General features: G+C 41.4%; 1 protein-coding gene across 1 annotated transcript in view; it reads left to right on the plus strand.

Annotated features, from left to right (window-relative positions):
- LOC112254117 (receptor-type tyrosine-protein phosphatase T) overlaps window positions 1–17268 on the plus strand; it is a 491368-nt gene that overhangs the window by 246472 nt on the left and 227628 nt on the right. The window contains exon 9 of the mRNA XM_024426355.2: window positions 12055–12164. Within this exon, the coding sequence (XP_024282123.1) occupies window positions 12055–12164 (110 nt within the window). The remainder of the gene's footprint in view (window positions 1–12054; window positions 12165–17268) is intronic.

The raw sequence follows: 17268 nt of genomic DNA on the forward strand, positions 1-17268 counted from the left end.
CTACCACTTTCAAGGAGCAGGACACTAATCCGTAAACTCATAAGAAATCTCGCTATGCCCTCAGATGAACCATCAAACAAACAGGCAAAGTATCAATACAGGATTAAGATTGAATCCTACTACACCGGCTCTGACTCTTGTCGGATGTGACAGGGCTTGCAAACTATTACAGACTACAAAGGGAAACCCAGCCGCGAGCTGCCTAGTGACACGAGCCTACCAGACGATCTAAAGGCATTTTATGCTCGCTTTGAGGCAATCAACACTGAAACATACATGAGAGCACCAGCTGTTCCGGACCACTGTGTGATCACGGTCTCCGTAACCGAAGTGAGCAAGACCTTTAACCTCTCTGGGACACTAGCATCCCACCTGGCCAAAAGCCAGGGAAAATGCAGAGAGCCAAATTCAAATAAATTACTATAAAAATCAAACTTTCATTAAATCACACACGCAAGATTAAAGCAAATTAAAGCTTCACTTGTTGTGAATCCAGCCAACATGTCAGATTTCAAAAAGGCTTTTCGGCGAAAGCAAACGATGCTATTATCTGAGAATAGCACCTCCGTAAACAAAGAGAAACCATATTTCAACCCTGCAGGAGTGACACAAAATGCAGAAATAAAAATATAATTAATGCCTTACCTTTGACGAGCTTCTTTTGTTGGCACTCCAATATGTCCCATAAACATCACCAATGGTGCTTTTGTTCAATTAATTCCGTCGATATATATCTAAAATGTCAATTTATTTGGCGCGTTTGATCCAGAAAAACACTGGTTCCAACTTGCTCAACATGACTACAAAATATCTCAAAAGTTTCCTGTAAACTTTGCCAAAATATTTCAAACTACTTTTGTAATGCAACTTTAGGTATTTTTTACGTAAATAATCGATAAAACTGAAGCTAGCTTTCTGGTCACGCGCCTCTATCTAATAGTACACTTCAAGTGACCCTCGTTCAAGATGGCCATACTTCTTCATTACACAAAGGAATAACCTGAACCAATTTCTAAAGACTGATATCCAGTGGAAGCGATAGGAACTGCAAGAAGGTTCCTTAGAAATCTGGATTCCCAATGAAAACCCATTGAAAAGAGTGACTTCAAAAACAAAAATCGGAATGGTTTGTCCTCGGGGTTTTGCCTGCTAAATAAGTTATGTTATACTCACAGACATATTTCAAACAGTTTTAGAAACTGCAGAGTGTTTTCTATCCAAATCTACTAATAATATGCATATCTTATCTTCTGGGGATGATTAGCAGGCAGTTGAATTTGGGCATGCATTTCATCTGGATGTGAAAATACTGCCCCCTGTCACCAAGAAGTTAAACAGGTCAACATTCACAAGGCCGCAGGGCCAGATGGATTACCAGGACGTGTACTCAGATCATGCTTGGACCAACTGTCAAGTGTCTTCACTGACATTTTCAACCTCTGAGTCTGTAATACCTACATGTTTCAAGCAGACCACCATAGTCTCTGTGTCCAAAGAATGACTACCTCCCTAATTGACTACCGCCCCATAGCACTCATGTCGGTAGCCATGAAGGGGTGTGTGCTCCCTATTCACCCACAACTGCGTGGCCAAGCATGGCTCTAACACCATCATTAAGTTTTCTAATGACACAACGGTGGTAGACCTGATCACCGACAATGATAAGAGACCTGTCAGTGTGGTTCCAGGACGTGAGCAAGACAAAGGATATGATCATGGACTACAGGTAAATAGGGCCGAACACCCATTCACATCGACGGGGCTGTAGTGGAGCGGGTTGAACGTTTCAAGTTCCTTGGTATCCATATCACTGTCATGACGTTGTTATTGTTAATGTGATGACATGCTATGTATCGAATAATTAACAATGTTCATACGTGATTAAATGAATCCTGTAACCATTAACTCAGTAACCTGGTGCACCATGGGAAAGTTTGTTTAATGAGTTACCGTTTCCCAAATTCACTCAAATAATATCAGAATCGATTTCATAGCAGTCACTAATTCATTCATTTCCTCATCAGTCTCATTCTGAATGTCGCATAATTCGCAAATCTGCACTACCCTAGTCTCACTAATCATTCCGTGCCACACAAAATGTGTTGATTATTTATTTACTAACAAGCTAAATGATAACATAAGATGCACATACACAAACCTTCTCGGTTATTGGTTAGAACTTAATACAATGGCAACAGGTCCCTAGCGGACCAACACAATATGACACGTGTTACACAAGATGGAGATTTACAGAGAGAGAGAGAGAAAGTACAATAGAGAAATGCAACACTTGGATACATTTGTAAACTATGCTTAGTTTCAGCCCTAACACCTTGCCCCGAACTGCCACTCTTATGGGTAAAAAGTGTAATGCATGTATTTATGTGTTGAAGGTCTCCGTTGGGTATCTTTTCGTGGGCTGAGTTCTGCTTAGTGGGAAATATTTGGCAGACGCCTTGTTCTTTCGTCTTCAGGTGTAAGTCTCTGATTGTCCACACAATGTCACAATGTCCTTTCGCTTAGTTGTATGTTTCCTTGCACTCGTTCTGTGAGTGAGCTTCTGAGTAGGCTAATCAGCCATGTCGATGAACCCAGCATGGGTAGGAGGGCCGTGTAGACAATCGATGACTTGAAAAGATATGCCGGAGGGTCATGTTTAAATTCACCTTCCTAGATACAGTACTTAGAAGAACTACTCAACCATGAACCTGATTGTTTTGGGACTAATAAGACTTTAAGATTAGATGGAGATGACTATTTTTGTTATTTTGTTCCAGGGCTTGTTGAGACTAATTGTGGACCTTTGCTGCAGCTCGCGGTCCTCTAGTCAAGTATGTAAATTCTTAACATGTTTTATACCCCAGAGTAGAAAGGGTGTGTCCGTCTTTATGACACACTCTCTGGATTTCCTGGGGCGAAGCTAGTCACAAGGCAATGTATTAGAATTAACTGTGATCTCTTATGGACAACTAAAATCACATTCTTATCATCACCAAAACATTATTTTTCATCTGGATATTCTCTACATAAAAATCAAAGCAAATGTATTTATATAGCCCTTCTGACATCAGCTGATATCTCAAAGTAATGTACAGAAACCCAGCCTAAAACCCCAAACAGCTCGCAATGCAGGTGTAGAAGCACAGGGGCTAGGAAAAACTCTCTAGAAAGGTCGAAACCTAGAGAGGAAACAGGCTATGAGGGGTGGCCAGTCCTCTTCTGGCTGTGCCGGGTGGAGATTATAACAGAACATGCCAAGATGTTGAAATGTTCATAAATGACCAGGATGGTCAAATAATAGTAATCACAGTGGTCGTTGAGGGTGCAACAGGTCAGCACGGCCAGGTGGACTGGGGACAGCAAGGAGTCATCATGCCAGGCAAGGAGTCATCATCCTGAGGCATGGTCCTACACAACATAAAGTATGTAAACATCACATACACATTATGAAAACTCCTAAAGTTACATTTTTTTCATTATAACATCCTCATTTAACTTTAATTCATAAAATAGACATTAATTTTCATATTCCATCCATCATTGTTACCACCATTTTGGCTGATGAAATATATTGTCGCAAAGTCCATTTATTTGATGTTCTGTAGTTTTTGGCTGTAAACTCTTCCTAAGGCACACAGACATTCCGATCTCTCACATTAGAGAACAGAATGGATTTGGGATGCTGCCTTATAATTTACAATGGGCGTGAGGTGATAATCCCCCCCATCAATCACTCTATACCTCTCCCCCTCTGCGGGAGGGAGAGATATCTCTGTAGAACTGTGATCCACTGTAACCTGATCCTCACAGCCCAGTCATGACAGTACCAACAAACTATCATGGCCCAAACACACCAAGAAAGTTGTGAAGAGGGCACAACAACGCCTTTTCCCCCTCAGGAGACTGCAAATATCTTATCCTCAAAATGTTCTACAGCTGCACCATCTAGAGCATCCTGACCAGTTGCATCACCTCCTGGTATGGCAACTGCTCGGCATCCGCCCGTAAAGCGCTTCAGAGTGTACAGCCCAGTACATCACTGGGGCCAGATGTGGAGGTCCTGAGCTGGTTTGCTTACACGTGGTCTGCGGTTGTGAGGCCGGTTAGACATACTGCCAAACTCTCTAAGACAACGTTAGAGGCGGCTTATGTAAGATAAATTAACATTTAATTATCTGCCAACAGCTCTGGTGGACTTTCCTGCGGTCAGAATGCCAATGGCACACTCCTTCAAAACTTGAGACATCTGTGGTATTGTGTTGTGTGACAAAACTGCACATTTTAGAGTCATTTTATTGTCCCCAGCACAAGATGTAATGATCATGCCACACCTGTCAGGTGGATGGATTATCTTGGCAAATGAGAAATGCTCACTAACAAGGATGTAAACAAGTGTGTGCTCACCATTTGAGAAAAATACACTTTTTGTGTGTATGGAACATTTCTGGGATCTTTTATTTCAGCTCATGAAACATGGGACCAACACTTTACATGTTATGTTTATATTTTTGTTCAGCTTATGTTTTGAGGTTACGTATAGCTTGTTAGCTTAGAGCACACCGATTGGTGTCAGCCTTGTAAGGCGTTAATTTCCCTTTTTATCAGGCATTAAAACAGGAAGAAATTAATCGTAGATGGATCTTGTATATTTCAGAGACCCTAGAGGGTATAATATCGAATTAAAGTTTGCATTCAATCATACCCTGATCTGAAAAAATATATATTTTGCTGGGGTGGACAAGCAATAATGTTAAATTGGATTTAGTTTAACTAAAATACTGCAAATGGGATTTTAAGATTAGATGGAGATGACTATTTTTGTTATTTTGTTCCAGGGCTTGTTTTTCACTTTATGTTTGTTGTTAACAAAATTTGTCATTTTATGCTTACATTGTGTGTAATCAAAATGTTAAGATTAATTTCTTGACGTGTTTGACCTTGGTTGCCTATTGTTTACAGTAAGGGTTAGCTACCAAGTGTAAATTGGAATGCTATTTATGTCCATTGTAGCAAGTCTACAAACAGAAATCAACAATACCTCTGAAAAAAGCATTTGTTTCATAGTTATTTTTTAAGATTGAAATAAAAGCTCTCTCTCTAAAGTAAGATAAATCGCCAGTAAAATAATCATTTAATCATGACTGTTTTAAATCTACTCAAGGACATAATTTATTTTCTAATAATAGATTATTTAACCATCCAGGGTATACTCAAAGACTATGTCAAATGTGGAACAACATATATTGAGAGCTCTCCTCCCTCTTCTGTTTTTGAATAATTAGAGCTAACAAAGATTTCTAACATGTAAAAATGTCTCTTTGGTGGAATCACCATGGTTTGGTTGTGTGTTGGGTTGGGATGCTGACTGGACATGACAAATATCTTTCTGCCAAGTACATTCGATGCATCGTTGACAACACACTACTAAACCCTGGTGTCGCTGCTGTCTAATCTGGTTATAAATGGCACGATCAGTGGACAAGTGGACACACACACACACACAGAACGGGTCAGTCACGGACCAGGATGTCTTGCTCCCAGGCAGACTAAATAACTTTTTTGCCCGCTTTGAGGACAATACAGTGCCACTGACACGGCCTGCAACGAAAACATGCGGTCTCTCCTTCACTGCAGCCGAAGTGAGTAAGACAGTTAAACGTGTTAACCCTCGCAAGGCTGCAGGCCCAGACGGCATCCCCAGCCGCGCCCTCAGAGCATGCGCAGACCAGCTGGCCGGTGTGTTTACGGACATATTCAATCAATCCCTATACCAGTCTGCTGTTCCCACATGCTTCAAGAGGGCCACCATTGTTCCTGTTCCCAAGAAAGCTAAGGTAACTGAGCTAAACAACTACCGCCCCGTAGCACTCACATCCGTCATCATGAAGTGCTTTGAGAGACTAGTCAAGGACCATATCACCTCCACCCTACCTGACACCCTAGACCCACTCCAATTTGCTTACCGCCCAAATAGGTCCACAGACGATGCAATCTCAACCACACTGCACACTGCCCTAACCCATCTGGACAAGAGGAATACCTATGTGAGAATGCTGTTCATCGACTACAGCTCGGCATTCAACACCATAGTACCCTCCAAGTTCGTCATCAAGCTCGAGACCCTGGGTCTCGACCCCGCCCTGTGCAACTGGCTTCTGGATTTCCTGACGGGCCGCCCCCAGGTGGTGAGGGTAGGCAACAACATCTCCTCCCCGCTGATCCTCAACACTGGGGCCCCACAAGGGTGCGTTCTGAGCCCTCTCCTGTACTCCCTGTTCACCCACGACTGCGTGGCCATGCACACCTCCAACTCAATCATCAAGTTTGCGGACGACACAACAGTGGTAGGCTTGATTACCAACAACGACGAGACGGCCTACAGGGAGGAGGTGAGGGCCCTCGGAGTGTGGTGTCAGGAAAATAACCTCACACTCAACGTCAACAAAACTAAGGAGATGATTGTGGACTTCAGGAAACAGCAGAGGGAACACCCCCATCCACATCGATGGAACAGTAGTGGAGAGGGTAGCAAGTTTTAAGTTCCTCGGCATACACATCACAGACAAACTGAATTGGTCCACCCACACAGACAGCATCGTGAGGAAGGCGCAGCAGCGCCTCTTCAACCTCAGGAGGCTGAAGAAATTCGGCTTGTCACCAAAAGCACTCACAAACTTCTACAGATGCACAATCGAGAGCATCCTGGCGGGCTGTATCACCGCCTGGTATGGCAACTGCACCGCCCTCAACCGTAAGGCTCTCCAGAAGGTAGTGAGGTCTGCACAACGCAGCACCGGGGGCAAACTACTTGCCCTCCAGGACACCTACACCACCCCTACAGGAAGGCCATAAAGATCATCAAGGACATCAACCACCCGAGCCACTGCCTGTTCACCCCGCTATCATCCAGAAGACGAGGTCAGTACAGGTGCATCAAAGCTGGGACCGAGAGACTGAAAAACAGCTTCTATCTCAAGGCCATCAGACTGTTAAACAGCCACCACTAACATTGAGTGGCTACTGCCAACACACTGTCAATGACACTGACTCTACTCCAGCCACTTTAATAATGGGAATTGATGGGAAATGATGTAAATATATCACTAGCCACTTTAAACAATGCTACCTTATATAATGTTACTTACCCTACATTATTCATCTCATATGCATACGTAGATACTGTACTCTATATCATCGACTGCATCCTTATGTAATACATGTTTCACTAGCCACTTTAACTATGCCACTTGGTTTACATACTCATCTCATATGTATATACTGTACTCGGTATCATCTACTGTATCTTGCCTATGCTGCTCTGTACCATCACTCATTCATATATCCTTATGTACATATTCTTTATCCCCTTACACTGTGTATAAGACAGTAGTTTTTTTTTTTTTGGAATTGTTAGTTAGATTACTTGTTCGTTATTACTGCATTGTCGGAACTAGAAGCACAAGCATTTCGCTACACTCGCATTAACATCTGCTAACCATGTGTATGTGACAAATAAAATTTGATTTGATTTGATTTGAGAACCAGCCACTGTCACTAATAACTCCCATGCCCCCAAGGTCTAAAGGTCTAACCCGGTGTAGTGTCCATACTGGCCAAACAAAGAGGTGGATGCTTATGACCCTTACACTATCCATTAACAAAGAGTTAACATGGCAGTCTAGGCAATTATGAGTAAATGGAATATTACAAAACAAACTAGTAAGCACTGCATTGCATGAATAATCCTATATTGATCTAAGACTAGGATCAACGATAAATGCCTTGATCATTGTCGACAACAATAGACCAAAAAAACATTACAGTAAAATACATTTGGCTAAGTGTACATGTGTGATCTAAAGTAAATGGAAACAATTAGCATGAACCGGGTGACTCAAATCTTACCACTAAACTCCCAAATCTAATATGCTTCTTGTTAGCAGGGAGTTTAAGATAATGAGATTCACTGTTCTTTCTACCTTAAAGCTTGGCAATGTGCAAAAATAGTCCAGTTCCCCTTCCCCTATCACTCCATCCCTCTATCAGTTCCCCTTCCCCTATCACTCCATCCCTCTATCCCTCCATCTGCCCTGTTGGGGGAGCTAATGCCAACACTGTTCAAGACCAGCTGTAACATCTGCTTCTAACTCACACTCTCAAACACGTAGATCCCCTGAACGCAGCTCACTCTCCAGATCCCAATAACCTGAATTCTGATCAACTGTTCACACACCTGTATGCCATTATCACACACTTTAGTTCACTTCTTTGCACCCTATCATTGTGAGGTATTGTTGGTTCTGTGACACACCTTTCAGATCAGTTATCTACCTATTGCCTGATCGTTACTAGCCTTTTCCCTGCCTGTACTGTTGCCTTTATGGACTCCCGGTGTATGACCTTCTGCTTGCCCCTGGACCCAGCTACCTGCCTCCTCTGGTGGTCCTTTACAATAAACAGCTGTTGCGCCCTGCACTTGAAACCAGCTCTCTGTTTCCCATCGTGTACATTACACCAGCCACATTCTTCTGGCCTGCCATGCCAATTATTAAGATAGTGTGAAGTTGGACTAAATGGCCTTTTAACAAAGGTATTATCAGGACTTTCGTCCAGTCATCAGACTGCATAAATTAATATCAAATCAAAGAGCCAGGATTGAGCACTGAGGATGTTTCCTTTGAATTCAGCTGCTCACTCCATTAGTCCTGGGGTTAAGCCACCAGTGCTGTCTTCCCACTTCCCTCATTTAGATGAGTTAATGCTTGAAAAGTGATTGTAACATTGTTTATATCAAAACAAATGTATTTATCACATACAAGTGTCCAGCAGATGTTATTGGGGATGTAGTGAAATGCTTGTGTTTCTAGCTCCGACAGTGCAGTAATATCTAAGAAGTGATATCTAACAGTTTCACAACATATACCTAAAATACATGTAAATCTAAGTAAGGAATGCATTAAGAATACACATATATTTAGTACCGTTCAAAAATTTGGGGTCACTTAGAAATGTCCTTGTTTTCCATGAAAACATACATGAAATGAGTTGCAAAATGAATAGGAAATATAGTCAAGACATTGACAAGGTTAGGAATAATGATATTTAATTTAAATAATAATTGTATCCTTCAAACCTTGCTTTAGTCAAAGAATCGTCAGTTTGCAGCAATTACAGCCTTGTCGACCTTTGGCATTTTAGTTGTCATTTTGTTTAGGTAATCAAAGATTTCATCCCATGTTTGCTGAAACACCTCCCACAAGTTGTATTGGCTTGATGGGCACTTCTTACGTACCATACGGTCAAGCTGCTCCCACAACAGCTCAATAGGTTTGAGATGACTGTGCTGGCCAACCAATTATAGACAGAATACCAGCTGACTGCTTCTTCCCTAAATAGTTCATAGTTTGGAGCTGTGCTTTTGGTCATTGTCCTGTTGAAGGAGGAAAGTGGCTCCAATTAAGCGCTGTCCACAGATAATGGCATGGTGTTGCAAAATGGAGTGATAGCCTTCCTTCTTCAAGATCCCCTTTACCCTGTACAAATCTCCCACTTTACCACCACCAAAGCACTCCCAGACCATCATATTGCCTCCAACATGCTTGAAAGATGGCGTCAAGCATCTTTTAATTTTTTCTGCGTCTCACAAATGTTCTTCTTGTGATCCGAACACCTGAAAATTTGATTTCTCTGTCCATAACACTTTTTTCCAATCTTCCTCTGTCCAGTGTCTGTGTTCTTTTGCCCATCTTAATATTTTATTTTTGTTAGGCCAGTCTGAGATATGGCTTTTTCTTTGCAACTCTGCCTAGAAGGCCAGCATCCCGGAGTCGCCTCTTCACTGTTGACATTGAGACTGGTGTTTTGCGGGTACTATTTAATGAAGCTGCCAGTTGAGGCGTCTGTTTCTCAAACTAGACACTCTAATGTACTTGTCCTCTTGCTCAGTTGTGCACCGGGGCCTCCCACTCCTCTTTCTATTCTGGTTAGAGCCTGTTTGCTCTGTTCTGTGAAGGGAGTAGTACACAGCATTGTATGAGATCTTCAGTTTCTTGGCAGTTTCTCACATGGAATAGCCTTCATTTCTCAAAACAAGAATAGACTGACGTGTTTCAGAAGAAAGTTATTTGTTTCTGGCCGTTTCTGGCCATTTTGAGCCTGCCATTTCCAGCTACAATAGTAATTTACAACATTAACAATGTCTACACTGTATTTCTGATCAATTTTATGTCATTTTAATGGACAAAAAAATGGCTTTTCTTTCAAAAACAAGTGACCCCAAACTTTTGAACGGTTGTGTATTGCAGAGAGGCATTGAACTAAGATAGTGGCGTGGTATAGAGTACAGTTTACACATATAAGATGATTAATGCAAGATACGGATACATTATTAAAGTGGCTGGTGTTTCATTTCCTTAAAGTGGCCAGTGATTCCTAATCGATGTCTATAGGCAGCAGCCTCTGATGTCCTGGAGATGGCTGTTTAACAGTCAGTGGTGTAGTATTGAAGATAATACAGTATGTACGTACATATGAAATAGGTGAATGCCTATATGTAAGCACAATTTAAATTTGACCAAGATACTGTAGAATAGTGTGGAGTGCAGTTCATACATACAGTATGAGATAAGTAATGCTAGATTTGGAACATTATTAAAGTGGCTAGTGATCCATTTCTAAAAGTGGCCAGTGACTCCTAATCTATGTCTGTAAGCAGCCGCCTCTGATGTGCTAATGATGGCTGTTTAGCAGCTTGATGGCCTTGAGCTAGAAGCTGTTTTTCAGTCTCTCGGTCCCAGCTTTGATGGACATGTACTGACCTCGCCTTCTGGATGATAGTGGGGTGAACAGGCAGTAGCTCGGATGGTTGATGTCCTTGATGATCTTTTTGGCCTTCCTATGGAATCGGTGCTGTAGGGAAGTTTGCCCCAAGTATTGCGTTGGGCAGACCTCACCACCGCACGGTCTAGGGTGGCAGGTAAGGTGGAGGTAATATGATCCTTGACTAGTCTCTCAAAACACTTCATGATGAACGAGGTGAGTGCTATGTGGCGATAGTCATTTAGTTCAGTTACCTTTGCTTTCCTAGGTCAAATCAAAGTTTATTTGTCACGTGTGCTGAATACAACAGGTGTAGCCCTTACAGTGAAATGCTTACGAACAGGTACAGGGACAATGGTGGCCATCTTGAAGCATGTGGGGACAACAGACTGGGATAGGGAGAGATTGAATATATCTGTGAACACACCAGCCAGCTGGTCTGTGCATGCTCTGAGAATGCGGCTAGGAATACCATCTGGGCCGGCAGCCTTTTGAGGGTTAACACGCTATAATGTCTAAATCATGTCGGCCACGGAGAAGGAGAGCCCACAGTCCTTGATATCGGGCTGCGTTGGTGGCACTGTATTATCTTCAAAGCGAGCGAAGAAGGTGTTCAGTCTGTCTGGAAGCAAGACGTCGGTGTCTGCTTTTCCTTTTATATTCAGTGATTGTCTGTAGACCCTGCCACATACGTCTCGTGTCTGAGCCGTTGAACTGGGACTCAACTTTGTCCCTATACTGACGTTTAGCCTGCTTGATTGCTTTGCAGAGGGAATAACTACACTGTTAGTATTCTTCCATCTTCCCAGTCTTCTTGTCCTGGTTAAATGCGGTGGTTTCGCGCTTTCAATATGGCACGAATGCTCCCATCTATCCACGGTTTCTGGTTGGGGTAGGTTTTAATAGTCACAGTGGGTACAACATCTCCTGTGCACTTCCTGATAAACTCATTCACTGTATCGGTATATGTCAATATATTTATAATATGTACAGTTATCATAAGTGTGATTGAGAAGGAACAAAGTGTTGATATTTTATTTTATTTTGATGATTTTGAGTGTGCTGTAATGTCTGAGATACAACATTGTTGAATGGTTCAATTGTTCTCAATCAGACCATGGCGTTGTGAAACTGTACTGCCTAATCAATGTGTGTGTGTGTTCTTTAGTGCTCAAACCTGCTTGCCTGCTTTGCTTGAACATGCCGTCACTCCTTTGTGTCTTTACATTTCTCCAGTTCCCGGCTCTGTTCCAATGGAGTCCACCCAGACCGGACCATACGAGGAGAAGATCTTCATGCAGTGGAAGGCACCTAACGAGACCAATGGTGTCATCACACTATACGAGGTGAGTGACATCAACACAGTCACCCGTGTTATCATGGCAGCTGCTAACAGAGTTATTTTCTCACTTCCTCAGCACACAAACATTGTGACTCACCACCTGGATTCAGTCTTATGTAGCAACATTTGAAAAGGTGTTTTTTTACATAGGATAAAATGAGTGACTCAGAGCTACAAAATGATGATTTGTTTACCTCTGGATAACATGAAAACAGCCTAACCAGCTCTGTTGGCAACAATTCTTTTTTGTAGACGTTTACTTATACTGGCCATATTCAATGGGTGTTGTACACACGTCATGTAACATTAGCTAACTAGCCAGCCAGCTAATGTTAGGTAGTTAAACAACAATGAACAAACTGCCAATGATGCCACAGTGCTGGGAGCTAACCAACCAGATTCAATGTCAGCTAGCTAACATTAGGCTCTAATTAGAATAGCAAACTCTGTTCTGGGTCCTAGAATACGAATAATAACGTCAGCTAGGGAGCCAGCCAGCTAACATTAGCTAGCTAGCTAACAGTACACTTTAGCTTGAAATGAAACGCCTTTCTGTCAAAATAGAAATGTGTAAAATCTGAAAATGTAATTAGCTATCTTACCTGTATAGATTATCATGTATAAATGGACGCATGTCCTTGTCAGGAATGCCATGCCACGGTTGCTCCATCTCTTTAGCGATCATACTCTAATTCCACTGATTTCAAAACTTGATCCTGCAGAAAGTGGAGAGCGATCATACTCTAATTCCACTGATTTCAAAACTTGATCCTGCAGAAAGTGGAGAGCGATCATACTCTAATTCCACTGATTTCAAAACTTGATCCTGCAGAAAGTGGAGAGCAACACTTTTGGAGCTTCACTACACAATACATAAAAAATGCCACGTTCAACAGGATTACCAACAGACTGACGAGCTGAAATAGACAGAAGCCTTCGACAGTGGTTCCTCCTTTAAAAGTTGCACCGTGGGACTTAAAGGTACCCAGCGTCACGGCTTCATTGCCCCAGACCACCACAAGGGGGAGTTAGAGCACTCATTATGCATTTGGGTCCCAAGGTTTTTATATGACCAATCATATCGAGTGGTTCCAATGATGAATTTTGACACAAGCCACACTTGCCTTGTGGCGTTCTTCAACAAAGATGGCTGACAAAACATTACGGTGGAACCAGATGTAAGATGTTACAGTTGTTGTATCAACTTCAAGTCTGAATGGCATTAATGAAGCCTATGAATTGAGTAGAATATAATAACTTTATTGTGCCAAGGATGCAAGTCCTATATACATTTTACAGATCCCATATGTTTTATCTTGTTATTTTATTAGTTGCAAGAATTTTGTATCGTAATTTAAATAGAAAAATTTGAAGTTTTGAATACGGCGTTGTTTTGCATATCAATTCATAAACCATGTGCCATGGAATGGGTACATCACAAATCTCTAAACAACTATTTTGCAATTTATATGGCACAGCTGTCAGTTTGTTGGTCCTTAAATGAAATGGGTATTGTTTTTAATTATCACACTTTTCTTTAACCATGTATGTTCTTTAATACAGGGCCGACATACAAGTTCCTTACTTTTTTCCCCTTCTACTTGCCTCTTCCATTTATATGGTAATGCTGCAATTAAATGGTTGTAAATTTGGGTAGAGCAGACATTTCCACATGTCTGTGTTAGCTGCATGTGTGACAACTCCACCAGTCCTATTTATGATACCATTCACTAAAATTATACATATTTTATTCATTTATTTCTGGTGTGAAACGTGTAAATCAATCCCAGAACAACAGCAAAGGACCTTGTGAAGATGCTTGAGGAAACACGTGCAAAAGTTTCTATATCCACAGTAAAACGAGTCCTGTATTGGCATAACCTGAAAGGCCGTTCAGCAAGGAAGAAGCCACTGCTCCAAAACCGCCATTAAAAAAGCCAGAATACGGTTTGCAACTGCACACGTGGACAAAGATCGTACTTTTTGGAGAAATGTCCTCTTGTCTGATGAAACAAAAATAGAACTGTTTGGCCATAATGACCATTGTTGTGTTTGAAGGAAAAAGGGGGAGGCTTTCAAGCCAAAGAACACCATCCCAACAGTGAATCACGGGGATGGCAGCATCATGTTGTGGGGGTGCTTTTCTGCAGGTGGTACTGGTGCACTTCACAATATAGATGGCATCATGAGGCAGGACAATAATGTGGATATATTGAAGCAACATCTCAAGACATCAGTCAGGAAGTAATAGCTCAGTCGCAAATGGGTCTTCCAAATGGACAATGACCCCAAGCATACTACCAAAGTTGTGGCAAAATGGCTTAAGGACAACAAAGTCAAGGTATTGGTGTGGCCATCACAAATCCCTGACCTCAGTCCTCTAGAAAATGTGTCGGCGGAACTGAAAAAGCATGTGCGAGCAAGGAGGCCTACAAACCTGACTCAGTTACATCAGCTCTGTCAGGCGGAATTGGCCAAAATTCACCCAACTTATTGTGGGAAGCTTGTGGAAGGCCCAAAACGTTTGACCCAAGTTAAATAATTTAAAGGCAATGCTACCAAATACTAATTGAGTGTATGTAAACCTCTAACCCACTAGGAATATGATGAAAGAAATAAAAGCTTAAATAAATAATTCTCTCTACTATTATTCTGACATTTTACATTATTAAAATAAAGTGGTGATCCTAACTGACCTAAGACAGGGAATTTTTACTAGGATTAAATGTCAGGAATTGTGAAAAACTGACTTTAAATGTATTTGGCTAAGGTGTATGTAAACTTACGACTTCAACTGTTTGTATTACAATTATACACTTCAACAGTGTTTACCACTCCTGCTCCTGGGACATCAATGATTACACATTATAACTATGCAATAGACTAGACACATGGTTGATTTGTAATTCATATATACGGAAAAAAGAACGATGCATATCTAACTCCCTTCATCTGCATTAATCTGTGGACACAGGATAGTATTTCAATGAGATACTTAATTTCAACCAGTGGAGAAAGTGAAACGCTTTATTGAATTAAGTTCATTATCCAGGTGTTATACATACATAAATACATAAATGCATCATAATTACGATAATTGTAATATTATAAATACAAGTTCAATCTGTACTTCAATGCACATATGGTGTGCATTATAAAACAAGGAAGAAAGACGAGGTGGGGAGAGAGGTGTAGAAGACCGAAAGGGAAAGAGGTGAGTACAGTGGCAGACAGCATATGAATCATGAATTACAGTGCTACCCTAATAGTCTCTCAGTTCACCACAATTGCAGTTTCTCCTAACCAGCCTTTGGCCCCCAGTTGGCCTGAAGGTTATCTTAAGAGCGGGTGAGGTGGCGATGATGGGACTAGCCTCCTCTCTCACTTCAAAACATACCTGCAGACGAGAGACTGATGGATAGAGAGAGATTATGAATAACCTTTGACTGTGTTCGAATAAAAAAAACTGTCATTATAATCATCAGGAGGTCAAATGTAAAACTGACCTTGGATCATTAACTCTGGTACTACTACACCTCTGTCTGTATTTCAATGCAAAGCATCTCTTTAATAATACTTCCTAATAATTCATATTTAATAATACTACATCTCATATCTGATCATGCTGTGCCCTCTGTGTCAGCCAGATCAGATGGGGGAGGGGTTCACCAAAACAGCTGATATAACCTAGAGGATTTAGGGAGAAGTGGGAGAAGGGGGAGAGGGATGAAGTGATGGAGAGAGACTGTTATTGTGTGTGTGTGGTCTTACTTGGTGTCCACACTAAGTATGGCTACACAGTACTTTATGCTAAAAAACAGACACATGAGGACAAACAATAGATGGTACTGTATGTGACATTTTCGACCCCTTGGTCAGCTCGCTCTCTGAAAGTGAAGAAAACAGCTTATTTTTTATAGATATGAAAACAATAACTGAGATATGACCGTTTAATCTAAAGCAGCAGAGCTAGGTGTGAAAACCCCCCTCCTATCACAGACCAGATTTGCCCTAATGACCAAGGGGTAGCTTGCTACTCAATGTAATAAAGTAATTACTTTTCAAATAAGTTACCTTACACATTATGTTGGCTGACAATTTGTCAGCTACGCTGTCCTTATGAACCACATAGCATATCATTACAGAAGTATGTACCGGTATGTTAGCTAGCTACCTCACGTTAGTAGTTATACATAAAATTTGACAGTATATTAACTATAGGCTATCTAACTACCCAACGTTAATTGACTTGATTATTATCATAATTCTTAGCTTAGCTAAATGGTATAGTTATTGTGCTTTCTCAATGGACATTCAGCTGCCTCGTAAATTCATTCTAGCTAGCTACAGGCTGGAAATAAAACGAGTCAAAATTCACCCAAGGCTAAAAAACGGCTTAAGAATGTTGGCTAAACTGGAACACTGGTGCGAGCCCAGAGAAAATGAATGGAATCGAACGTTCGCAGAGCCTGTTTTGACAAGACTGATGCTCAATGAAAAGCAGATCCCTTTTTATTTATCTGTTCATCGGACAAAACTGAAGAAAAAAAACAATTTGTGTCGAAAATCAACATCCGCACCTCGATGGTGTCAACTGTGCTTAGGTCTGCGTAATGAAAATGTAGGGAAAAAATAAAAACTCCTGACTATTTCTGGTCTAGCGATCGATGACAAACAAGCTCGCTGCCCAGACTTACACAATTACAAAATATTAAAATGGTGCCTGTGTATCAGTTTTGCTTCCATCCCACTCCTCCTTTCCCCTACCTAGGCTCGAACCAGGGACCCTCTGTACACATAGACATCGTTACACATCGCTCCACAACAACCTTGCAGAGCAAGGGGAACAACTACTTGAAGGTCTCAGAGCAAGTGACGTCACCGGTTGAAACGCTAATAGCGGGCACCCTGCTAACTAGCTAGCCATTTCACACATTGCGAGGTATTTGGCGAAATAGACAGCCTATATTTCCCCCATAGGAAACAATGGGAAGACCACAGAGTTCCAATATTATTTTTGTTAATGTTTTAACTATAAAACAACATGAGCAGATCTCATTGCCAACAATAGTGAAGTAGGCATTGTGACGTAGAACAATAAGCTGGGA

Source organism: Oncorhynchus tshawytscha, linkage group LG07 (assembly GCF_018296145.1).
Source record: "Oncorhynchus tshawytscha isolate Ot180627B linkage group LG07, Otsh_v2.0, whole genome shotgun sequence".
Classification (NCBI taxonomy): Eukaryota; Metazoa; Chordata; class Actinopteri; order Salmoniformes; family Salmonidae; genus Oncorhynchus; species Oncorhynchus tshawytscha.